This window comes from Muntiacus reevesi, chromosome 3 (assembly GCF_963930625.1).
Source record: "Muntiacus reevesi chromosome 3, mMunRee1.1, whole genome shotgun sequence".
NCBI lineage: Eukaryota > Metazoa > Chordata > Mammalia > Artiodactyla > Cervidae > Muntiacus > Muntiacus reevesi.
Window position 1 is genome coordinate 236,643,766 of NC_089251.1, and position 27,732 is coordinate 236,671,497.

General features: G+C 35.3%; 1 protein-coding gene across 1 annotated transcript in view; it reads right to left on the reverse strand.

The window, feature by feature from the left end:
- The window catches only part of KCNH7 (potassium voltage-gated channel subfamily H member 7), a 492,333-nt gene that overhangs the window by 32,372 nt on the left and 432,229 nt on the right, over positions 1-27,732 (reverse strand). The window contains exons 8-9 of the mRNA XM_065927873.1: positions 21,996-22,395; positions 15,345-15,544 (exon numbers count right to left, since the gene is read on the reverse strand). Of these exons, the coding sequence (XP_065783945.1) occupies positions 15,345-15,544; positions 21,996-22,395 (600 nt within the window). The remainder of the gene's footprint in view (positions 1-15,344; positions 15,545-21,995; positions 22,396-27,732) is intronic.

Consider the following 27,732-nt stretch of genomic DNA (forward strand, 5'->3'; position numbering starts at 1 on the left):
CTGGAAAATCCTAGGGACACAGGAGCCTGTACAGTTCATGGCTACAGTCCATCACAAAAAAATTGGACATGACTTAGTGACTAAACAACAACAAAGGAGGTATTATAGAATTCTGAGGAGAGGCCTTTGTTTGTATGTAGTGGGGGTAAGATTCACAGATCTTGGCATGAAGGACTTGTCTAGATTAAGGAATCCTCCTATGATGTTAGCCCTTAACTGACTTTCCTAATTTTCTTAAACCAATTACATAGAACTCAGTAGAAGCTAAGATTTATTCATTGAATCTCTTCCTAGCCCAGAGATTTGGAAGTCCTAAGAAAGTTAGCAGCATTGGAATCTGGGTTATGCCTACGTAAATGGATTTTATAAGGGAGTTATAAGAGAGGGAGCTGTATTGAAACAGAGCTAGAGGCACATTGAAAGGGCGGGAAGAAAGGGTTGGGTTGAAGTGGATATTCATCCAAGGCACCCCTTCCATTGTCCCAGCCATGTTGCCTTTCTTGCTTCCAGCAGAGTTCCTTTTCTGGTCAGGTGGTTCCTCTGCTAAGCTACCTGACTTGAACTTCCTCATTTAGCATTCAAATAGTGGCATTTTGTTGAGACTTAGCAGATAAAAGCTTTAGCATTTTATTGACCTTTAGCCTGGCTAAAAGAGAATCTGTTTCAAATACATTAGTACAAACCGGGACACAGGTTGGTTTAATGATTATTGCAGTCATGCTGCTACACTCTACACAAGCTTCTTGTTCGTCAGCCTCTAAAGCTGTTATGAGGGTACAGAGCATCTTTAGCTGTGCAGATGGAGCCATTGTTTTACTGAGTTAGCCTGATGTCAGACTAAGGCTATTGCTCAGTTTCATGGCCTGCAGCTTGGAAAAACATTCTTCATTCTTTTAACAAATATTTATTAAGTATCTACTGTTCATAACAAGTATCTATTGTTAGGAGAGCATAACAATGAATAAAACATTCTGAAAATATCCCTGGTCCTCAAGCCTCTAAATGCCCTGATTAGAAAAAAATAGATATAAGGTTACCCCAAATTTCCCACATCTTCATGCCAAATTAGACTTTTATAATGCAAGTTTATAATACTAATGACTGTTCAAAGGAACTATCAAGGTAATAGCTAATTTAAGGTGAGTAAAAAGTTCCTGAAAGTTCCAGAGCATTTTTTTCAAGGCTGATAAAAATTCCATATCTTAATTATGATATAAAGTCACTTGAATATTTTATAAATGCAAAATTAACTTCCTTTTACTTGAATGTAGGTAGATAAAACTCTATGAAACTCTCAAATTATATAAGACAAATGAGACATTTGTTCTTTTAAGTGAGTAAGAAGTGCTTTCTGTGACTGTTAAATCAATTCCATAACTTAGTACTAGAGAAATCAAATTTTAGGGACATTCAAACAAGAACCACCCAACAACCACAAAACAAGATAGAAGTATTAAATCAAAGTCAGACTGAAGAAATGACAAATGGAGACAGCAAAAACGGAAATAACTACTCCATATTAACCATCTATCAAACTCTATTATTCCTTCCTCAGATTTAAGATACAAGATTCAATGTTTGCTGTTTCTTAGCCTGCATTTCAAAACACTCTCTTTCTGTGGTGTGTACACTGTCTAGGTTCTGTTGGAAGAATGTCAACAATTGAGTTTTTGCCAAAAAAATAACCAAAACCAAAACCCTCCTTCCATAGTGTTTTGAACTCCTGTATTTTATTTTGAAAAAAAAATTATCTAATAGAGGTCCCCTATTTAGACAGCATTGGAACACTGACCTATGCTGTAATAAATGGCTTTGGGTTTGTTTCACTTAGCAGGGCTGCAGAGAGGGCCATTCCTAAAAGCAGCCTGAAGAGGGCACATGGAGAAAGACAGTCTGAATGTGGCAAAAGGTTCCCCTGAACTGCAAATTAATCATAGAAACAACTTTGGTAACTGTGACAACTAACAGTAGGAAATTTCCTTGGGTCCTTAAATATACTCAAATCTTGACAAACTAGTATTAATCAAAACACAAATTAACACTCACTAACGAAACATTAAAACTCAAGTATGATTATCAAATAGATAATGCAAGAAATATATCAAATCTTAAATCTCTGCCCTAAATCCCAGCCTTAATATTCTATAGCATTTTAAAATTTCTAATATAATTATTACATACTATGTGGACATTCTAGATTTGATAACATCTTTAAAAGATACTAAACCTCACTTTTCACTGTTTCTAGAAGATAATGTTGTTCCTTAATGGATTTCACAATTTTGAGGTCATCCCAGATTATATTATTTTTATGATTATGGTTTATCTTTAAGGGATAGGGAGAACAGATCTTTCATCTTTCCTTGATGATTACACATTTATCCACTAATTAAGTCAGGTACATTCTTTTAGTAGTTTTAAACATACAAATATATATAATCTTAGTCTGAAATCTCAAACTGCTTTTTCATCTACTTTCTTATTTTACTTTCATGTGGCTAATGAGAAGAAGGAATTGTTTTAATGCATAGCACTATCACATCTGGCCAGACTGCTGGCAAAGCAGGGTATTGTAGAATCCATGACTAAGGGCTTTTATAAGTCTTAAGAAAATTAACTAATTTTCTGCATGCAACTTTTCAACATATATCATACGGTTATATCATTTAGGCAAAAAACATATGAGCAGAACAAGATGCTGCTGCACATAGACAGGGAAAACAGTGTCATAAATCCTGAACCCGCTGTGCTACAAGTAAAGTTTCCCTGAAAAATGAAAAGCATCCTCCCTCCCGCATCTTTCCCTTCTCCCTTCCTTGTCTTGCAGTTTCCATCCCCAGTTAACAGCTCAATTATGAGATGTTCCTTTGCTTTCGGAGGACACTCAAACTTTAACCTGATCCCAGTTAAGTCAGGGCCTAGGATGAGCTGCAGTGTGAGCGATGATGTGTAAGCAGAGGGGATTTACTACGTTTACATACCTATTCTTGCTACTCCAACTCTGGAGCCCTTCTGCTAAATCAACAAAGGCCTGACTTAAGAGGGTACATTAGGATTTTTGAAGTAAGTTCTCAGGGGAAACCCTGGAACTCACTAAAGTTTCTAAAGGCAACAGAAGGGATCTGCATCTTGAAAAGCAATTTCAGGACCTCCCTCTCAACCTCCCAATTGTTTGAGAGAGGGTGTGAAGGAAGGGATGAAAGAACACTTCACAAATACTTTTCTACAAAAGGACTGATTGTAGATGAGCTGAGCTTGCCTACAAAGTAAGGAAAAGGGAGGTGCAGTCTGCCATGTAATGAAAAAGTGATTTAAGTACCACTTCACATTTGATATACTATTTTGAACTTGAATATAGTTTTATGTTTCAGAAAATTTCCTCATGTGTAATATGTTACAATCATGCTTTCATTTATCAACTTTATATAAGGAATATAGAAGGGTGATTTCCCCATTTTTTTTCACATGAAAACTAAAGAATAAGTGCATTAAGGGTTCCCCTGGTGGTTTGGTGGTAAAGAATCCATCTGCCAATGCAGGAGATGCAGGTTCAGTCCCTGGGTTGGGAAGATCCCCTGGAGAAGGAAATGGCAACCCAACCCAGTATTCTTGTCTAGGAAATCCCAGTGACAGAGAAGCCTGGCAGGCTACAGTCCCTGGGGTCACAAAGAGTCGAACATGACTAAGTGTGTAAACAACAATAAAAAAGTGCATTGAGGGATTTTATTTGTGGAAGAATTAAGACTCTAAACTTAGTCCAGGATTCTTTCAACCTTTGTGACTTGCCATAGCTGTTCATCAGCGTGGATTTCTAAAGTTGCTACTAGTATGATGAAGTACAAAATGTTTTCCATTCATTCATCAGTTTTAACAATAAGCAACAAAGAATAGAAATGTGGCATAAATGCTATTTTCTTTTTGTACTGGTTAGGGTATTTGTTTCCCAGAAAGATTAAAACTATACAACAATTGTTTTCTAGGGTAAGTGATGGCTTTATTGACAATTTTATAACTTTTTTCAAAATAGCAGAAGCTCTCAAAATAGCAGAGGCTCTCTTCCTCCATCTATTAGATTCCCCTTTTGTAAAATGTGTTTAGTCTTGTTATCCAACACTCCAAATGTTCCATATGTTATACAAATTGAGTTTCAAACCAGCTGTGTAAGTTCCAAAATACATGTATGTCAGCTGTTCTTGCTCATGAAATCACATAATTCAATCATATTGCACATAAAAGAATGAAGTAAGTATGACTAAAGAAAGAAGGCAGGGTTCCCCCACCCCCATGAAAATAAAATGACATGTTTTGGAAAAACTTTATAAAAGTGAGTCATTGTAAGTAAATGCAGTCATAGATTGGTTTTGTATTAGGTGTGGGTACTTAAACATTTATAAAACTGGAAATGTTATATAGTCCATTAACTCCAGAAAAAATAATTAAACAGTGACTAAAAATCAGAAGTACATGAAAATTAAGAACCACACTCTATGATAACCTTTGGATCAAAAAATACATAATATAGAATGCAGTAGAAAAATTCATATCAAAATCCATGGAGCCACAGAAAAATTTACATTGAAAGAAAAATACGTCTTAATTATTTCAGAAAGAAAGACTCAAAAAAAAACTTAAATGGTAAAAATAATAGAACAAAACAAAGGAATAAAAAAGAGGGTAATGAAGGCAAATGCTGAAAATGAAAAGAATAGTAGCAATAATAAATTAATCCAAAGGCTAGTTCCTTGAAAAAAAACACAGTGAAATAAATGAATCTTTCAAAGGGTTGCTAAAGGAAGGAAAAAAGAACAAAAATATGCAAATTTAGCAATGATAAGGCAGATGTAGCTACTGATATGGAAAAGACTGAATAAATGAGTTAAAAGAGAATCTGTGAAGCAATTTTGTAACAACTTTGAAAGCCTAGATATATTGGATGAATTTTTCCCAAAATAAGAATTATCAATATAGACCAAGAACAGAATAAATAATTACCATAGTGGAGACTGAATGGCGGTTAAAGAACTATTATTAAAACCACCACGACCACATAGTTTAACAGATGATTTCTTTCTAGCATTTAAAAAGCTAGTAACTATAGAAAAATACCACTATAAAATAGATGCACAGTTCTGAATAACTTACTGACTAATACAATCAACAAAATATCAAAAATATCTGTGACCAAGTAGGATTTATTTCAGAAATGCAAGGATTTTTTTAAAGTATTAGTTTTAATGGTAAAGTTATTTTCAAAAAGTCAGCTACTACTATTCAAAACTGTTTTGGAGAATCTAGTGAATTCATATGGAAAATAAATAGTATTTTTTAAAAAGAGGATGGATGTATCTCTTTTTGTTGCTGATATGATACTTAGAACATCCAAGAGTAAATCCTTAAGGACCTCTCCTCCTGCCCAAACAAAGCCAACCCAAATCAGACTAAAACAAACTAAAGAAAAAGTCCAATACAAGTGAGGCAGATGGGGAATTCCCTGACAGTCCAATGGTTGGGACTCTGCACCTTCACTTCCCTGGGGGTGGGGTTCAATCTCTGATCAGGGAACTAAGATCCCACAAATCGTGTGGTATGGCAAAAAGAACAAATGAAAAACAATTAGGCAGATAATATATTAATGTGGCTATAAGGAAGATAAATAGCAGGTTAAAATGGAAATGTATAATGTATTTCATTTGGTTGACTAAGCTATGTAAATTTAAGGATGAATTTAATAACAAAGGTATGAATTTCTAAGAGCATTAGAAAAAACTTACTGAAGGAGACATTTTAGGCTCTAAATCAGTGGCTCTCAATCCTGGACACATGTTAGAATAGACATAAAAATACTGATGCTCTGACATAGCTATAAGCAATTCTGGTTTCACTGTTGCAGGGTAGGTCTGAAGCACTAACATTTATATATTCAGATGATTTTAATGTGCAGTGAGGAACTTTATATTGAAATTTCAAAATCATGTAAAAATTAATATAAAACTCATAGAAAGGAAAGGGTTAGCAACAGGTATTTGATTCATTCTCTCTCTTTGAGTTATACCTGGAAAGTTATACCTTTGTCGATAATGACAAAGATTAATGACCTGCTCTTCACAAGCACACTAAAACTGTGGGGCAGTCTCATCTATGGAGTGGCATTCATCTGTGGCAGGGTGTGTCTAGTTTAAATTGCTTACAGTAAATAAATATTTCATTGATTTATAGGATATTGCTTTCTGGAAAATGTCTTGGAAAATGTCTGGAAGCTGTGTAACTTCCAGACTCTAAAATGTGTATGTCTGATGACCAAAAGAACTTCATTCTGCTTAAGTGTTATGTCATCACACACATGGTCTAAGGTCCTCCTATGTTAAATCTGACTTAACTTTTATGTAGGTTACATCAAGCGAAATACTTGGCTGGATGAATCACAAGCTGGAATCAAGATGGCTGGGAGAAATACCAACAACCTCAGGTAAGCAGATGATACCACTCTAATTGCAGAAAGTGGAAAGGAACTAAAGAGCCTCTTGATGAGGATGAAAGAAAAGAGTGAAAAAGCAGCTTGAAACTCAACATTCAAAAAACTAAGGTCATGGCATCTGGTCCCATCCCTTCATGGCAAATAGAAGGGGAAAAAGTGGAAACAATGACAGATTTTATTTTCTTGGATTCCAAAATCACTGAGGGCTGTGACTTCAGCCATGACCTTAGGATGTGGGCTTCATGGAAGACAAGCTATGACAAACCTAGATTAAAAAGCAGAGACATCACTTTGCTGAGAAAGATCAGTAGAGTTAAATTGATTTTTTCTAGTAGTCATGTATGGATGTGAGAGTTGGATGAACGAGGCTGAGCATCAAAGAATTGATGCTTTCAAATTGTGGTGCTGGAGAAGACTCTTGAGTGTCCCTTGGATAGCAAGGAGATCAAACCAATCAATCCGAAAGGAAATTAATCCTGAATAGTCATTGGAAGGATTGTTGCTGAAGCTGAAGCTGCAATAGTTTGACCACTTGATGCTATGAGCTGACCCTTTGGAAAAGACCCTGATGCTGGGAAAGGTAGAGGGCAGAACGAGAAGGGGATAGCAGAGGATGAGATGGTTAAATATCATCACTGACTCAATGGACATGAATTTGAGCAAACTCTGAGAGATAATGGAAGTCAGAGGAACCTAGTGTGCTATAGGCCATGGGGTTGCAAAGAATCAAACATGACTTAGTGACTGAACAACAACAATGTTAAAATTTAGAACACATACTAGAAGAAGGATCTCCATGCCTTGATTTGCCTTATGATTACATATATTCTTGAATAAACTTTGATATTGGTTACAAGTTCTGATTTTTGTGTGCCAGAAATAACAATCTGGTCTCTGGGTTATCTCAAAAGCCCAAATGGAATTTGTCATAAATGAATTGAGATAGTCATGTATTTTATATGGAATAATAAAATATTCTCATATGCCCCCCAAAATAAGAAAAGCAAGATTAGTAAGAGTTGACTTGCCTTGTCAGATACCAAAGTATGATATAAAGCTATTAAGCATAAATCAGAATTTATATTGCCATAGGAAAGGACAAACAGAGCCAACTTGGGAGTAAAGATACTTGTGCTGAGCTGCATCAGACTCTTTGAGACCCCATAAACTATAGCCTGCCAGGATCCTCTGTCCATGGGATTCTCTACACAAGAAAGCTGGAGTGGGTAGCTATTTCCTTCTCTAGGGAATCTTCCCCACTGAGGGATTGAACCTGGGCTGCCAGAGTTGCAGGAGGATTCTTTACCATCAGAGCCATCAGAGAATATATATTCCAATTATATCTAATGATTTAATGTGTAAATCAGGTGGTATTTAAAACCAAAAGAAAAAGTCCTATCTTCCAACCATGTGAAGAAAATTATAAAACTACATTTCAAACAGATTCAGAATTTTCTTCCTTAAACATATAACAAAACTCAAAGCCTAGAAAACTACTTGTGTAATCCACAGGTTTAGTGGGATCTTTGTGAAACAGGATGGGATCTCTGAAGTATACAGGAAAAGTTGACTAATTGGATGATACTAAAAAAGAAAAAAATTAAAATCCAGACAATATCCTAAACAGATTCAGGATATTGGAAAGAGACTAGGAATAAATTGCAATCTAGATGAGAGATAGAGCATCAATGTCTATAAATTACAAAGAATTCTTTAAAAATGACAAGAAAAGGGTAACCAAAATCTATACAAAAATGTTATGAATAAGTAACTCATAGGAGTGACATCTCAATTGCTTTATTATAATAAAGCACCCTGAACTCAGTTCTGGTGTTGCCTACTCCATCACAGCTCATCCATAAGGCAGGTAAAATTAGAGTTAGAATCTGGACCAATGTTCCCATCTTAGAAAACATGACTAAGGCCCTGTTTTCTTAGTGTCCACACGCTGACTCACAGATAAAACTAGGTACTGGCTAGATGTGAACATCTATGATTCAAGTACAATAATTACACTTGTGTGGAGTGAGTCTTTGGTTTTCCTTCCCACTACAGTGGGTGTTTCTAACTACTGACATGTTTCAGTTCTGTGTGAATTGTAGAGCATTCTGAGTTAAGAAGATGGCCAGGAGAGTGAGGAAAATGATTTAGCATGGCTCCAGAAAGTGTTAAAACGCACTGTACAAGGGACTGGACCCAAACTGAGGAAGATTCTTACTCAGTCGCTAAACTGAGTGTAGAGTTCTTGGGGTAGCACACCTGACTAACCGCAGCCCAAGATGCAAACATTAAAGATTCTTTTGGAATATCCGGCATTAAAGAGGCATGATTATATATGCTTTTTTCCATTCACACTCATCTCCATGGATAGTAACATGTCTAAACCATGAAAAATAATTAAATGCAATTCTCCTGAGTCTGCTGCCTTAAGGCTATATGGTCAATTGGCTAAGATGAACTACTTGTGCTTATTTTTGCCTTTAAAAAATGACTTTAAAATATCTGATCTAGTGGGTGGAAATTTACATATCCATTTTCAATAAAAATTCTCAAGCTATTGGTAATGTCTCGGGAAATTCTTTAACTAAAAGCTGGACTTTTATTTGGGGATAAATTGTGGATGGTTTGATTCCATTAAGTTTGATAAGTGCCAAGTTCCTCTAATATTTGAATTTAATGCACCTAAGTTCATGCTTCCAAAGAATATTTTAAACGTGAATGTTGATGTCTTTATTTTCTATTATTGGCTCACCTGTACTGATTATTAATTGATCCTAAACTGAATTGAGCTTGAATTATTCCTGTGTTCCAAAGAAAGCATATAGAAACATAGATCACTCTTCAGCATAAGAGACTGCACTTGAATCCTGTTTGAATAGTACTATAAATTTTGGAAGTTGAAAAACAACTTGAAACATCATTTCCACCTTCCTACTGCCATAGGAAGAATACTAACAAAGGGAGAAACGGAAGCATGGAAGTGTGTTCATTGCCTCAGTGTGGTATTTCTGCAATGACTATTTTTCATGTGTAATGCCCCAGACCATGCTGTTAGTATTTCTCTTGACTCTGGAGTGGCTCAGGATCAGATCCCACTGTTGAACTTGATTTGCTTAAAGCGGCTTGGTGCTTGATGTAAACAAGTCTTTCTTAATAATGGTTGGAGACCAGGCTGAAGTGACCGTCATCATTTGTGAACCATGATCTAACACATACCATTTGTAATCTGAAAATACCAGATGCTTGTCTTAAGCTTGATATTGTTCATGTCAAGGGGCTCCAGATGGTATAATTATTGTGCTATGTGGCATTTTTGAGACTTTAGGATAAATAGCCTGGAGGAAAAATAGGAAGGACATGTGACTTGCCCTCTCTTAAACACCTGAGGTTCAGGTGCTAAATACAATTGTCAAGTATGTATGTTAATAGCAAATTTCTTGCAAGTGAAAAATTTCACATATCCAGTTTCTGCTGATTCAGGCAATTCCTATCAACTAATCAGCATGATGATGAAAATATCTTTTAAGGTTCACTGTACACAGCCATTACTTTAATTCCACTCTTAAGCAGCAACTATTTCTTTAAAGAAAACTAAAAGATGCCACCAATTATCAGGGTCATTATCATTTAGATGCAATTTTTTTTTTCCTTTTTGCCAATCCCCATGCTCCCTTTTTAAATGTGTGGATTTATACGTTTCTATCTAAATGTAGAGAAGAGCATGTGTCTTTCATATTAGGAGGCATTTGTAATGCTCCCTGTACCTTGATTGCTAATTTTGAACTGATGCTTTTTTTTGTTAAACTATTACTGGTCAAATAAAAATATCAATCTAAATTGTAGGCTCACCTATGCAAGAATTGTATTATGCTGCTTTTATCTTTAAACATGAGTGTTTTTATTTCCTGAAGACTTCTTGGTAACAGGGTCTCTGCCCATTGGATGGTTAGTCAGACTTGAAAGGTATCATATTTGTAGTCATTTTACTGTAGCCTTATAATGAACTAGTCCAAGGTTTTCCACTGACTATATCAACCTTGGTATATAAAGTATCATTAGAAAAAAGTAAAGGGTAATAAAAATATTATGGTAGAGAAAAGATATGCTATTTTATAAATTTTGCTTTATATCCTATGTGGCTTAATGTCACAAGGATTATTTTATCTGAGTTGCTGAATTAGACATTGAAAGAGCTCAAAATTACATTTCACTATGGTGTATTAAAATAGGACATTAGTGGAGTATATTTGAAAGTGACAGTCTGGCACAGATGAAGTTATTTAAATAAATATAGGGAACGGGTGCAACAATAGTTTTGATGGAATGCAGTTAGATTGTAGATGCAGGTCAGTGTTAGTAGTTGCTAGTTAAATAGATGGTAGTTAGCAGTAGCAGCAAGCAGTTAGTAGTAGTAGTCTGTAGTCAGAGTTATCAGAAAACAGAGGAGCAGGAAAAGAGTCATGGAAAGAAATGAAATCAGACTTTTATTAAAATGTCCTTAGAAAGCACATCAGCCCCAAGAAGTAGGAATTTCTATTAAACAGTAGGTCATTCTTCATTATTTTCTTTTCTCTTTTCATTGGCTTTGCTCATTCGGTCCATTATAAGAGTATGTTTTGTCACTCAAAAGTCCCACTGTGGGGCTTCCCAGGTAGCTTAGTGGTAAAGAGTGCCACTGTAATTCTAAGCAATTTTAGCCTACCAGGTTGATTCTTGATTGAAATCTCTAAATATTCTCCCTTGTTCAACTCTTCTCTGACCCTATACCTTTTTCTTTCTGAGGAGTTAGTCTCTGCTTCACCAGAGGGGCTGGACCATGTGGTACGTATGAGTGCCATTGAGTCGCCTTCTTTATTCCTCAAAACCATCATTTTTCTTTCTTCTCCTACCTCTCTTTCAGGAAACTTTGTCTCTCTGACTGTTAATTTCTTCTTCTTTTTTAGGTTCTTATTCCAACTCCTTTCTATATCTGTTTCTCTAATTTTTCTCCACCAACACCCCAGACTAAAATACTCAACTGTTCTCTCTTTTTTTTTTCTTCCTTCTTCTTAAAGTAAATTAAATGAATTGTTTTTAGATTATCTGCCTTAATTCTGCCTTGGATGTCTCAAAACAGGTCCTCTATTCCTGTCCTTGTCTTTACCTGAAATGGTATCCTTGGTTTCTCTGCCACCCACATTACCATTCACTTACTTCAGTGGTTTTTTGAATAAGACTCAACACAGAAACAAATGTTCTACAAAGGAGACTCAGAGGAAGCAAGAGAGTGTGCAGCAGATAGGTTAGACTCTACATCCTCAAGCAGAAAAAAATCCCATAATAATTGTGTCACAGATTTAGCAAGGGCAGTTTTGGTGCTTTAGAACTATTTGAAAATGACATGTTCAATGAAATTACAGAGAGGTTAAGTGACTTGTCCAAGATTAGTGGCATATTGATAGCTAGTACTTGGGTCTTCTTAATTTTTATTCTATATATCTTTTCTCTATTATTCAGGCATTATTAGAGGGCCATTTTTAGGTAAGGAGTAACAGTTTTCATTGAATGTTCAAAAAGGCTTTTCTTCCATGCAAATATAATTTTAAATTATGGAGTGGTTTCTGTCATTAATGATTTATTTCTCTCCAACCAGAATGATGGATGGATCATGGTTATTAGTGTCCTTATTCATTCAAGCCATGTTCCTTCATGTGCATGGTTTGATTCTACAATGACATGGAAGGTGATTTTCAGTTTTTGGCAGTGTTGTAACTAAAATCAATGTTAGATAATGTCTGAAAGTTTCAGATTGGGTTATAAAACAGCTTTGATTTTTTTGGGGAAATCCATTGAGGAACCTTCAGTCCTAATCTGAAAAAGTATTTTCCAGACTTGACCTATGGACATTTCTGAGCTAATTTTTACTAATCCTAAACTTGACATAATTTGCAAAAGGACATCTTCCTTTCACTAGCTTCATTATTCTGACCACTTTTCTTTTGCAATCTGAACCATTTGGCTCAACTGAGAGGAAGCCCATAAATATTCCCAGGATGCTTTTGGTTCTGGAACATTCTGGCAATAGATGTTCCACTAAAAGCAAAAATACAGGGAATAAGGAATATGGTTCCATGTTTTAGGTAAATTCTTTGTCAAGCAATCAAATGTTTGGGGTTATGAAAAAGAATTTTCAGTCAATTAATAGAGTGTGAATAAACATCTTGTACTTCATCTGGACATGGTTAAACAGCAAAAATGGCCTGAAATGTTTCATGATAAATTATATTTAAGGTTATACTTAAATGAAATAGCATGGAATGCTGATGTAAAATACAACAGTTTGATGTATTTTTATGTATTACCGTACATAAAGTTAAGTCGCATTAAATTGTTATTAAATCACAATTTAGTTAACAATAAAACTAATAAGACACAGGGATTTTAACAATGTGGTGTTAGAGGTAAAAAAAAAAAGATTTTTTTTTAACCTCTCAATAGTCTAAAAGTAGGGTTGCTTTTTTCTAATCAACTTTCTTTTGCACATTGCGCTTAATTAGCAAGCATCTTCCATTTGCTGTTTTCAGAGTTATGTTGCACTTAGGTCTTTTACTCACATTGCAGTCACAAGATGAGAAATGTAGACACTGTGTACAAACAAGAAGTTCGTGCAAAGTCAAGCTCTCAAAACCACATGCAAGACTCAGTGGCACATGGTTTAGAGCTCACACAGCTCCTGGATCATGTAATACAGGCATGCAGATGAGAGGAAAGAAAAGCACCTACATCATGAAAATCAGGATGATGAAAGAGAATGACATTTTCTTTATGACAATTATCTAATGCAAACCGTATACCCATAACCTTTACTAGAGTGGAGGAAGGGGTAGATAAGTGACTTTTTGTGGGTGGGTTGAGGGGGGGGAAAACTCTATATAAATATTATTAGAGGTCAAGTTGTTGTTCAAGTTAAGAATTTCTATTCTCTACTTGGCCTCTTCCAGGTTATCTTCCCCAGTTTCTTGCTTTGTATTTCCTCTGCTACACCATGCAAAAAAGATCAGAACTAACATTGGAAATCATTTAACAAGCTCTAAACCTGACAGATCACAAGGGTGTTCTCCACAATTTACACGAGAATTAAATTGGATATAAATACCTCCTGTTCTTACCGGTGGGTGTTGTGATTCCATGTATTAAGGTGTGAAGCAGACAGGAAAGAGATAAATCTTTCATAAGTACATTGTAAATAGGCAAGTGGTATATAAACCAAATTCATAGGTAATAGAGTCAAACAATGAAAGGTAAATAGTTTTTACAAAATAGACTTTATCACACAAAAAATGGTCACAAAACTAGAGTAATATGGAGAGGGGAAGTAAAATAAATAAATGTTTAACTATTGTTATTGAAATAATCTGGCAGAATGGAACAACAAAATTGAGTGACATGTGTTTTGATTAAAGATTCTTGACACTGCTTCAGCCAACCCAGCATTAGAGAATCCCCTATAGTTTCTGAATGTTGATATCTTCATTAAACAATAATATGAATGGAAATAAACAAAAGTGACCAATTTGTAGGTACTTTCTTAAGAGATTAAAGTGCTACCCTGGTGAGATCAACTTTGCAAATGAATTTTCACAAGTAAATACGGGATAATTAGAAATAACTCATGGGATTCAGTTATGGTTTTGTATGAAATGTGCTGATTGATTAGTTCCTCAAATTAAAAATATATAATGGCATGCCATTACTTCTCAATCAAATAAATCATGCACAGCTATGATAAACTTATCATATGTAAAATATATTTCAAACTGGGCAGTATTTGCAATGCTTTCTGTACCTTAACTGCTAATTTTGGACCTTTATTTTTTTTGTTAGGCTATTGCTGATCAAATAAAAAAATGTCAATCTCAATTGAATAAGTTGTATGCAAAAGTTGTATCATACTGCTGCTGTCACTAACTTTTAAAGATGTCATTTTCTAAAGATCTCTTAGAAACAAGATCCTTGCCCAGTGGAGGAATAGCTAGATGGGAGGATATCATAATTCTAATCCTTTTTTAATAGGCCTATGATACACTATTGAATTTGTACTTATCATGTAATTTATCTTTAGTAATCAATCTCTATAGCCAAATAGCTAGGTCAAAAAAATATATTTAATTTTCCTAATAATAAAAGGAGCTCTTTAGATCAATTAATTTTATTAGTTGTATTGATTTTTAAGCATTGATAGAGGAGGGAAGGTTATGAAAAGTTGATGTTGAATTTGTTAAAGAGTTATGAAAGAATCCATATTTCCCCCTTGAAAGGAAAGATGCGTTAAACCAGATACAGTAAAAGGGCACATATTTAACTGATTAAAATATAGAAAAATTGTCCTTAACAGAGACATGAAACTTCCTATTATAAAATGTTTATGGTATACTTAAGTTCCTTAACCTCTCCCACAGATCCTTAAAATGTCATATTTAAAAAAATATTTCTGTTTGGAGGCATTATAGTTATTATTCTTTATATTGTAATATCTTAATGCCCATGGGTCCATCTAGTTTGCAGGCTCTGGCAGCTAGGCCATGTAGTGAAAGCCCAAGTCCTAACTTAGCAATTCTCTCTCTGACCAGAAGTGGGCGCTCTACTACACACAGTTATATCAGTTTGCATCATGTTATGCCTTTGCACACAGTATAACTAGATATAGCACCATGCAATGCCATGAGCTGAGGATGAAAGACTATCTCCAGGGGAGAAAATAAACATCCGAGAAAGGAAAACAAAAGCAAGGGGTTCAAAGCTGGTGAAACTGGTTTGGTTTTTGTTTTTTCATTTTGGCTGTAGCTATAATGCCTGAGGGGCTCCAGGTTTGGAAAACTGTAATACATACCATGTTCATGTCAATGCCGTTGGTGTAAGTCCATGCGTGCTGGAAATATTCTTCAAGCCGTTGCCTCAGAGGGTTGGGGATTTGGTGAAAGCGAATGAACTCTTTTACTCGAAGCATCTGCATGTGGTACCTGGCAGTTCCCGAGTATAGTCTTTGGATAATTGCAGATACATTCCCAAAAATGCTTGCATACATTAGTGCTGGATTGGATAAAAAAGAAAGTTATGGGGGAAAGACGGCACTTGGGGATATTATATCTTGTCAGAATCTCAAAATGCAGACTTTTTTTTTTTTTTTTTTAATCTCAATCCATTTGTGAGGGTTTATCACTGGCCCGTGGAGAATAAAGTAGTTAAATCAATACTGTTGTAAAGTTTATAATTTTGATGGTAAATCTGGAGAGGAAAAACACCCCAATTCATCATGGATTCTGTATTAAAGTAAAAACTCAGACTGATTACAATATCAACCTGTAACCAATCTAGACTATTGACTAGAGATAAAACATGTTTAGAATCAACATTTTATTTGTAATGTAATAAGAAGGTACGTCATGGGGTTACTACAGATCTGTATTCTGGAAATAGAGCAAAAGTTTTAAGACTGTGACAACTCTACCTCAGCCTCAGGCCTAACCTTATAATATTAAAATTTGCTATAAAATTTAAGATTAGTTAGACTATTTTGGATTTGCTAATAATATTTTTTTAATTAGTTACTCATTTATTTGGCTGTGCCAGATCTTTGTTGTGGTATGTGGGATCTTTGCCGCCTATGGGATCTAGTTCCCTGACCAGTGATCAAACCCAGGACCCCTGTACTGGGAACCCCGAGTTTTAGTCACTGGATCACCAGGGGAGTCCCCATAAATTGTTTCAAGGAAATCAGTTTCCTTAGAGTGCGTCTTTGTATGTAATTTTTAATCTATTAAAATTCATTTTTATACTTTCTATATGAGAAATATATCTTTGGTTTAGACTATGAGAATATAATTTTATTTTTGCAGAGAAAAATAGAATACTTTTTTGTTCTTTCACCTATGGGAAGAAAGAAAATTAACATTCATTACTTAGAATGCCATTTCTAAAGCTTCCTGGGCAAAATATTTATAATTTAACATAAACTCTTTAAATATCTTGTCCTTCTTTTTATATTTGTGTTTAGTTTCTATAATCCTAAAAAAATTCTATATTCTATACAGAAAGTCACATGATGACAATGGCCTACATCTTGCTTTGGGCATATGTCAGATACTTAGAGAGGAGGTAATGGAACTGTAATGTATCAAGCAGGTGGGGGGAAAAGAAAAACAACAACAACTCTGGAAGTATTTGTTCAACAATATTCACCCAACATATTTTTTTTCCACAACATATTTTACAAATCATTGCCTATATAAACCACTTAATCATTTTTAAGGTAAATATAGGCCAGATTCAGCTGTGTTTTAAAATGATTTATCTTCTTGGTCATTTGCTTTCTTTTCCATCTTATTTCTGTCTCTTGGTTAGCATGGTCCCTGTTTACCATAGATGTGCCAAGTAAGAGAATATCCCAGACAAATCAGTGGTGCTTCATCTATGTAAAAGGAGAAAAGTTGGGGAAATCTATAGGAAGGCTGAATTGGGGTTTGTGAGACAGTAATTCTTATTAATATAGCAAACCTGTTTAGGTTGTATCTTCCACAGGAGTGAAAAAGAAAAAAAAAAAAAAAACTTGGGCATAATTTGAGTAAATGAACAGTTAAGAAGGGAGCTAGCAATATGTGCCTGAAATGGATTACCATGATTCGAAGAGATTTATCTGAAACATATATTTAACTCTGCTTAACTTTAGTGTTGGAAATATTTATGCTTGCTGATAAGTGTCCAAAGAATCTATCATGTTCTCAGGAAATGGTTTGGTACAGATTTTCACTTGATTTAATTAGAGGGCCCATAATTAATGCTAGTTATTTTACTTAAACCACATAATTATGCAAAGAAGAGTCAGGGAAAACATTCTTATTTTGTTTTTAATAAAAACTGTGTTTTTATCTCCATACTGCCATAAAAATTAGTTTGATCATAAATATTAGTTTGATCATAAACAGGTATTCCTACTCATTGATAGGACAGCAAAATCTAGGTCATAAGTACATCGTTGAATACATGAATAGCATATATTTCTCTAAGGAAATTCTATGCTAATGACTTTTTAAATTATAATAAAGGCATACATTTTTTCTATATTTTTAGGAAGCAAATGGAGCTAAAGGCGATAAGTAAGAGAAAAGCATAAAATGATTGTATTTTGTATACATTATTTAGCTAATGCCCATCAACTGGCATAAAATATGAATCAAAAGCAAGCTGGCAGACCATACAATCATTTCTCTCAACTCAGTATTTTGTTTAGCCTTGCTTAACAGGAAATTCTTCTTTCACCAAAATGGTTTGCTTCACCTTGAGGTACTATACAAATAAAACAGGTATAATTTAAAACATCAGCACGCCACACTCAAAATCTGAGATGCTCACCAAACTAATGAATTTAGAAAGTGAAAGTGATGTTGCTCAGTCGTGTCTGACTCTTTGTGCTCCCATGAACTGTAACCTGCCAGGCTCCTCCGTCCATGGGATTTTCCAGGCAAGAATACAGGAGTGGGTTGCCATTTCCTTCTCCAGAGGATCTTGCCGACCCAGGGATCGAACCTGGGCCTCCCAAATTGCAGGCAGACTCTTCACCATCTGAGCCTACCAGGGAATCCCAATGAATTTAGGGTCGGGTAATAGTTGAAACATGCTGATAAAACAAATAAAAACGCTTTTCTACCTAGTATGCAAATTTAAAAAGAGAAATTTTGACGATGTATAATTTAGATACAACAAAATGAATCTGTTTTAAATGTACAGCTCAGTTAGTTGACAAATGTACACACCCCTGTTAACACAATCAAGATATAGATCATTTTCATCATCCCAGAAGATTCCACTGTGTCCCTTGGCTGCTTGCCCACTTGTTTTCTAGGCTAACTCTAGACAATCACTGAGCTCCTTTATGTCATTACAGATTAATTTGCATTTCCTAGAGTTTCATATAAATAGAATTATAATGGACATTTTCATCTATGTCTGACTTCTTTTTCAGTGATATCAGTTTTGAAATTCTGTTTTGTATGTGTCAGCAATTTGTTCTTTTTTTTTTTTTTATCATGAGTAGATTTGCATCACATGGTTCTACCAAGTTCATTTATCTCTTCTGTTGATGAAATTTTAACCATCATAGAGCACTAATTGCATTTCTGTGACAACTAATAATATCTCTCCATGTATTTATTGGTCACTGACATATCTTCTTTTGTGAAATGTCTATTTAAAACTTTTTCTCATTTTTTTAAAGTGAGTTGTCTTCTTATGGAGTTGTAAAAATGCTTGATATTTTCTAAATAAAAGTCGTTTTCTAGATCTAAGTATTGAGAGTATTTTTTTCTAGTCTATCATTTGTTTGTTCCTCTTAACAGTGTCCTCTGGAAAGCTGAAGTTACTAATTTTGATGAAATCCAAATGCTTATATACTTTGTTTTCTGTTATTTAAAAAAGAAGTTATAGGAGTATTGTAAGGTTTCAGTTTCTCCATCATGGCTAGAAGCAGAAACCCAGTTACTTTTTTTACACATTATAAAAACAAGAAATTCTCCTAGTGTTTGACAAGCAGATCAGAGATGAAATACATTTGCCTTTATACACTGGTTTATAGGTTTTAAAAATCAAATATGTATATTTATAATATTTCAATAAAGATATACTTATGTTATATATTAATATCAGAACAAATAGATATAAATGTGTGATCATAACTTATATTCTCACTTGCTTAATTCCACTTACACTTTTATTTTTCATCTTGAATTGTGTATATTTTTAAAAAGAATTCTATGGTTACTGTTCTCTGTACACATTCAGCAGCAAAATTGGTGACTGTCTTTGCAAATAGAAGTTTTAAAAACTGTATCGATAGGTATCTGATTTATTTGAATTTAATTGGATGATAGCCTTTAATGTTTAATTTTTAGTTTCCTTGAATTATACTGCTGTAAGAGGGACTGCAGATTACTTTGTTTGGCTTAAAATTTTTATTTTAGAAAGAAAATTAGTTTTAAAGAAGCTTTGGGAAAAAGAGTTCAACTTCATAGCTGACTGTAACAACTTTAACTTGCAGTATATATATACAACATTTTACATTTATCTTTTGGATATTATATTTTGTTTTTAGGTTTAAATCAAACCACTCATATACTTGAGGGGTATGTACTTAGTATAAAAATAGAACTAAATACAGAAAATTAAATCATTTCTTAATACAGTTGGGTGTAAATGAAAATATCGTGTAGATATACACAAATACATTAAACAGCTATGAAAATTTCAAGGCATGCTTATTATTGCTGTTTCCAATCTTATTTTACCTTTTATGGCATAATAGCTCATGATCCAATTCTCTAGGAATATGTAAAAACTTTTTTCTTGTGTGATTCTAACCTTTACATAATCCCATTTTGATTAAGTTTTGTAGAAGCAAGTCTGTTATTCAAACAAAAGGTATTATGTGGGATATGGATATATCTTAGTCAGCCCAATTAACTAGAGTATTTTTTCTTAAAAGATAGAATTCCTCTGCAGGAAACAAATATTCTTCCTAAACAAATCAATGGAAATAGCATAATGTCACATTCAAAAAGGCAAAAATACAGGAAGGAAGGAAGGGAAGTAGAGAGGGAGGGAGGAAGAAAAGAAAGAAAAAAGGAAGGAAGAAGACATGAAGAAAGGAAGCAGAAAAACTGGCAGTAATTCCCTGATTTAAGGATTAGACATTGGGACAGATGAGCCTGGTTGGCTACAGTCCACGCTGCCACAAGCGACTAAACCACCTCCACCACAGAGCAAGTAAAGAACTGAGTTCTCTCATTTAAAAGATAAATAGTACCATGCATTTCACTTAATCCTCACAAGAGGTAAGGATTCCTATGGGGTGAACATGTTAAACTTCAGTGCTCTTAAAAAGGGCTTCCCAGGTGGCGCTAGTGGTATGGAACCCGCAGGCCAGTGCAGGTTAGACATATAAGATGTTTGATCTCTGGGTGGGGAAGATCTGGAGAAGGGAATAGCAGCCCACTCCAGTACTCTTGCCTGGAGAATCCCATGGACAGAGGAGCCTGGCGGGCTACAGTTCATAGTGCCGCAAAGAACTGGACACGGATTGAAGCAACTTAGCATGTCACAGCTCTTAAAAAATTCTTCCTTGCAGATTCTGTTTCAAGATTCAAGTCCTGTTTTCTTTTAAAAAGAGCATATATGTATATTTCTATATATACATTTCTATATCTGTGTATATATAATTAAAAACATACTTTTTTTCTTTTCTTTGTTTGTTACCAATGCCACTAAAATTGATAGACACTATGAAGTATTTACTAGCAGTTGCCATCACAGAATTGTTGGGGCTGTGTTTGTTCTGTAAGATTCAGTCTCTCTGGAATGAATTTTTCTATTTTTTCCAGAGGGCTCTACTTCCATTTCCTTCTGAGTGTAATTCTGCTTTTTGGTTTGTAGCAAGACTTAGCCTGAATTTTCAGAATATTTTAAGAGTTATTTAAATGTAATGCTATTTGCCTATACAATCTTACTAATATAAAAACACAAAACATACATATGAAAAGTAAATTTTAAGTGAACACTAAACTGTTTGAATCAATAAACAATATACTAATATGAATCTATTCAAGTTTCATAAATAAAGCTTACCTAGCACACTTTTTTACTCAATATATTAACATTCAAAAATTAACTCTCTGGATCTATTTTTAAATTTGTATGCACTCTAAGGATGATGCTCCTTTTCAAACTTTAAAAGTCCACCATGCTTTTGTCAGTTGCTGCCTGGTATAAACAAGGTTACTTTTAGTCGTTCCAAAGTGTGATTTTTTAAAATTAATATTAAAGCATCTTTAGTTTACACAGTTTTTTTTCTTATTCCAAAGAATATAACTTATAAATTGATGCTCATAGCATTACCCATTGTAGGGTAAAGGGCAATCAGTTAGGTCCTTGGCATAATGTCATAGACAAAGGAAGTTTTAGTCAAATGACAAGGAAAAATACATATATATATGCATGTATATATGTGCATATGTGTATATATGAAAGATTAGCTTACATTATAATTAGTAGGGTGATATTTACCCTACTAATAGATAGTAGATAGATATCTATATCTATCTACCAATGTCTGTATATCTAGTTATGTAATGTAAATAAGTCCTTCCTATTCTAATCTGGTGTCAGCTTGAAATATTACAGAACATAACCATTAGTAATAAATTTCAGACACATTTTTGCATCAGTAAAAGTGGACTTCAAGTCTCAATTCCTGAATCCCAAGGACCACATCACTCTAGTTTTATGCTCATAGGTTCCTGAGGTCATGCAAGATCTTTGGTGTCTCCCCTCACAGAGAGAATCAGATTTGATAACATAAAATACCCTTATATTTAATCCCATTATCTCTAGAATTTTCTATAATTTTTTCTCTGCCTTCTTCTAAATGTTTTAGAGACATTGATTTTGTACTATTATTTTATCCTAATAGATAACAAAAGAGAAATCTACTTACAGCCAATCAACATAACACAAATCGAAAAGATTTTCTCCGAATTGGTGTTAGGAGACACATTCCCAAATCCCACACTCGTTAAACTGCTGAAGGTAAAATAAAGTGCTGTGACGTATTTATCTTTAATGGACGGTCCAGAACTTGAGTCACTGTCATTGTAACGTTTCCCAATTTGTTGTCCTAAGGAATCCAGCCAGCCGATTTTGTCAGTCAGGTAGGGCCTCTCTACATTCCCAATGGCATACCAAATGCAAGCCAGCCAGTGAGCGATCAGGGCGAATATGCACATTAGGAGCATTAGAACTGCAGCCCCATATTCTGAGTATCGATCAAGTTTTCGGGCCACTCTCACAAGACGAAGGAGTCGAGCTGTCTTCAAAAGACCAATTAATGTTGTTGTCTGCGGAAATAAATGTGCATGATCAGAAACAGTTGGTAAACAATTCAGTGTGTGTTCCTGTGTAGCAAAGTTAGTAGAAACAGGTTACAAAAATATGGTAGCACTGACGATAACTGCATATTTGAATTAAACACCAAGGTTAGTTTTTTTCTTTTTTTTAACATTTGCATTGGAAAGTACTGTGAAAGTGTATGGTACATTAATTCAGTATCTTGGCATGTAATGCTTTTGGGACAGAGACCATGCTATGGTTTGCACTTTAACCACTTGCCTGGCATACAATGGGTACTCAGTAAATCATTCATTCACTGATAAACATCTCACTGTGTTACTGGTGGGTCTAGCAAGTGGGATTATAGTGTTGAGCAAATGGACATGGTCATTTTTATAGTAGAAAAAAGTATTTATTTATTAGACAAAGTGTCACTTTTTATAAAGAGAAATAAACTGTTTCTCTGGGGAGAAACATTGTCTACTGGGGAGAAATAAATATTTTTAAAACAAATAATAAGATCATTTCAGAGAGTGAAAAGTGTGACGATAATAAAAACAGAGTGATATGATAGAAGGTGTTCAGGAACTTGGGTTGGGATGAGAACCATTTTAGGAAGGAAGGCCAAAGAGAATCTTGTTGACAAGCTGACTAGAGTTTAGAAGGGTTTCAATGAGGAGCCAGTTAAGCAGATAACTGGGAAACTTATTGGATGACTGCATGTTACAAGTTCATTTCTTAGGTTTCCTGAATAATGTCAACTATAAGTACTATATAATTCACAGGGTATATAATTATTCCATGTTACATGGTATTTACCAATAAATTATTGAGTCATTTTATGTGTTCATTGTTGGTGTTTATTTCTCAAAGTACATCCATCTTTGTTAAGAACACATATTTTAATTAAAGAAATAGCATGTGGCAGAACTATCATCCTATATCTTCATATTGATTTGGTTAGAAAAGAGCTCTAAATATCAAGAAAATACTTTCATTAACATTCTAAAATCAGGGTTACAGTTTTTTTTTTCCTTATGCCAGAGTGGTCACAAGAGAAGGAAAGATTTCTGTCTCCCCTGAATTCTTTTCAGTTGGTATTTGAATCTTCTAGAAAGGAGTTTGTGTAGTTGTGATGGTCTTATTACAATTTGGATTCTGGCCATTGCTCAATTAGGAATGGGAGGAGAGGTGAGTCTTCTCTGTTCCCAAACAGAGTTATTATTTTTTAGGGTGTAGTAAGAGAAACTGCTTTTTCATCACAAATTTAAAATTATGTCTCTTCAATGAATGAATGGTGAATTTAAATGAGTATGAGGTGGGTTCCTGGGAGAAAAGACAACTTTCTACTATTTGTATTATCAAAATTTCAGTGTAGCAGTTATGAGTTAGAACTTTGGAACAAACTTAGGTTTGAAATTCTGCTTCCACAACAGTGTGCTACCATAGACAATTTACTTATTTAATCTTCAAGTGTCAATTTCTTCTTTTGCAAATGGGCATAATAACGCTTCCTTTTAGCATTGTAGGTAATACCCAGTAGATTGTAACTGTGTTTTTATTTTGATATCTCATATGCTTTTGTTTCCATCACTAAGCAGTAACTTTATATTGTAAAATGGGTTGTTGCTGCTAAGTCACTTCAGTCGTGTCCGACTCTGGGTGACCCCATAGACGGCAGCCCACCAGGCTCCCCCATCCCTGGGATTCTCCAGGCAAGAACACTGGAGTGGGTTGCCATTTCCTTCTCCAATGCATGAAAGTGGAAAGGGAAAGTGAAGTCGCTCAGTCGTGTCCGACTCTTAGCGACCCCATGCTCCTCCGTCCATGGGATTTCCCAGGCAAGAGTACTGGAGTGGGGTGCCATTGCCTTCTCCAAAATGTGTTGTTAAAGCTACATATTTCCCAAACGTGTTACTCTGATATCAGAAATTTCGAATGGAAGCTTTTGAACACTGGTGTTTCAGCTCCCCCGGGAAACTGCAGTGATTTTTAAAGACAAGACTATCATTAGATGCACTGACTGTTCAGACTCTTTAACAGAAATCAACCTGTTTCAGCGTGACTCCATTTCTACACTTCAGAGCTTAAGTTTGCACATTTATTTTTCCTCCACTTTTGATTCCTATTTACTTATGTGAAGAAATAAGAAATATTTGAGGGTTATTGTTCAAAACTACCTTTTTATGGAGCAATTTCTGAAACTCAAGATAAATGAAATACAATGAAATTTGTATAGGTATTTTGTTAATGAAGTCAAATGCTTCAGAATAAATGAGCTGTTTTAACAACATATTGTGATAAAAAACACTAACAACTCTTTTGGCTACAAAGATGGTAGAGCAAAATGATGTTATGAAAAGGAAAGGAATCAAATCTGCTGTATATGCCTCTTCCTTCCATTTTGCCCTCCTCTCAAAAGAAACCTATGGTGTTTCTTCTACAATTACGTCAAAATGAGGTGAAATCTAGATTAGACAGTAAGTTTGCTGAGAAGGTAAATAAATATGACAACACACAAGTGACATATTTTCTGTACCAAAAAAGCTGAAAAATTAAGGTACATGATGAAGTCCCAAAGGAGCTGACACAAGGAACTGCAGAAGGAGAGGAGGACAGAGAGGAAGAGGGAGGGGAAGAGTGAAAGTGTTGGGGGCAGAGAGTACTTTCAGTTGCATCTTAAGGATGAGTGAATATTGACTTCAACAGTCAAAGCTATTCTCTTTTGATTCTATAACTTGTACCAAGTAACAAATTACCTTTCTGTGGTCATCAAGATGCTGCTGATATGCCTGGGCATCCTTCCTTAGTTACAGCGTGTACAGCACACCTTGTAGATGACACTTAGGCTAGCAATAACTCTTTTTTCTTTAAATATCTCTTTAAAGAGTCAGGGTGTTTTGCCCCAGATAATACAATAAAGAGAAGTGACGACACCAAAATCTCAGAAAAAAAAATGGGCTAAAAAAAAAAGATCAATCTCTTCTTTCTGATTTGTCAGGCTATTAGTTTCCATGGTTGAGTTCAATGAACTATCTTTGTATTATATGCAAGTCAAAAATGGGACCAACAACTACCTTATAATTGGTAGTTTTTGGCTGATCAGAATATTTTCAGAATGCATAGTTATCTCACAGTATATCTAAGTCCATGTGTTAGGGGAGCACACTGACTGAAACCGCCCACCCTGGCCAGGCACCATAGTAACCATTTGCATGAGTTGTTTTATGGCAGGAGATCCTGATAAGGAATACGGAACTAATAAGCCACCACCAGCCGGAAGAGTTCGGGAAAGATCGAGAGGAGACACTACCTGTCCGTCCACTTCCCAGAATCCCTCTCGCTAGCATCCATCTTGGCTGAGCGATGCGTGCGCCACCAGGAAAGACTCTGAATTAGAATGATTGGCCAAAGACTACCCGGAAACGAATCCCATCACCATAAAACCCAAGACTGCGAGCCATGCGGCAGAGCAGTTCTCCTGGGTTCCCTTACCCTCCTGCTCTCCACCCGGGTGCCCTTTCCCAATAAAATCTCTTGCTTTGTCAGCATGTGTCTCCTCGGACAATTCATTTCCGAGTGTTAGACAAGAGCCCAGTTTCGGGCCCTGGAAGGCGTCCCCCTTCCTGCAACAAATGGCGACCACGAAGGGACATCTTCTTCGCTGAGACTGACATCCTGACCACTCGGGGTACTCAGGGGCCAGCTTGCCTGCCAATGGACCAGACCCAGCGGCCGCGACTGGGACCCTTTTGTCCCTGGTCTCCTGACGCAGACAACTGGCCAGAGTGCCCCGACCGGTAAGGAACAAGAGATTTTATTGACCTCCCTCCCCTTCCCTCTCTCTTTCCTCTCCTTAGCCCTTCCTATCCTTCCCGTTTTTCTAGTCCCCCGGTCCTGGACGCAGGAATCTGGTCGAAGGGCCTCAGCTTGAGCTGAGGATTGGAGACTGATCACCTCCTCTTGGCAGAGAACTCGAATTCTGGTCTTGTTTCTGGTAGGGCCGAGTTCCAGTCCTCCCTTCTCTGGAAGCCCAGGGAAAAGTCCCGTAACGCCTGGGTGTCTGCAGGTGGCAGGAGACGTCTGTAAGGCCACCCCTTTTGCCCCCCTTTCCCGCCTCCTCCTCCTTCTTCTTTCAACCTGGCTTCCTTTCCTCCTTTTGAAATCTTTGAAGACATCTGAAGTTCTGTGTCTCTATGGAAGGTTTTCTGAGAGACTGCATTCTTGTATTTAAGGGAGTGTCTGATGAGGACTGCCAGGTTTATATGTGTGTGTTTTAACTCTGTTCTGTGTTGTGATTTGTGACGGCCATTTTGCTTTGTCTGGCCACCATTTAGACCTGCCGCCATTTTGTTAGAGCTTGATTTTCTTTCCCTGTGCCTTGAGACCAGGGCTCTCAGGAACACTTATCTAGACCATCTCTAACACCTGAGACTGAGAGAAAAAGGAAAAAAGCCTTTTAAAATGTTATTTAAATTTTATATTGTAATATCTAATTCATGACCAAACTTCGAAAATGAAGCTAGATCTTGCAGTGTGTCTGTCTAAATATGTCTTGGTATGTTTTTGTCTCTGGGTAATATTTTTTAGGTTAATTTGTAAATGAGCTCTATTTAATTGGCTTAAAAAAGGTAAGCACTTACAAATCAAATAATTCTAAATTAAACAATAAATTCCAGGTTCAGGTGAACTGGGAAATATTCAGTATTAAATATCTGATATTAATGTTTGTTTGTTGACCTATCTAATATAGACATGTCTTAGAGTAATTAACATCAAGAAGAAGATTAAACCTAGGTTTAATATAAGTTATATATTATATCTGTTACAAGTTTGTCAACAAGGAAATTACCTCGAGTGAAGAAACTTCTAAAAAATGTAAATGAGATATGAGTTTGTATTCTTTAAGAATATCTGTCTACAATAGTCTCCCCAGATTGGCGTAACTTGAATTTCTAAGGGTTGTGCTAAACCAAGTATTAGAAGTCTATTAAATAATTAGGTCATTTCCAAATGAAATAAGATTTTGAAACATTTACTACTAAACACTGATTTCCTTTTACAGAAAAACTAAAGAGATTTGGGACCATAAATGAATAATGTTTGATGCCATCCTAAAATGTTTTAAGAAAGCAAGGGTTTTAGAATTTATCACTGGTATTTATGCTCACCAATCTATAAAATGCTAATATAAAAATTAGCTCTTGGTTGCTAAAGGAAAGCAGGAAGTGTGCTTTCAGTAAAAAGTATAAAAAAAGTATTAAAAAGAGTTATGCATAATCAAGATTTTCTAAAATTGGATTACAATTAGTTAGATAAGTGGATTTTGTTAAGAATGACATGGT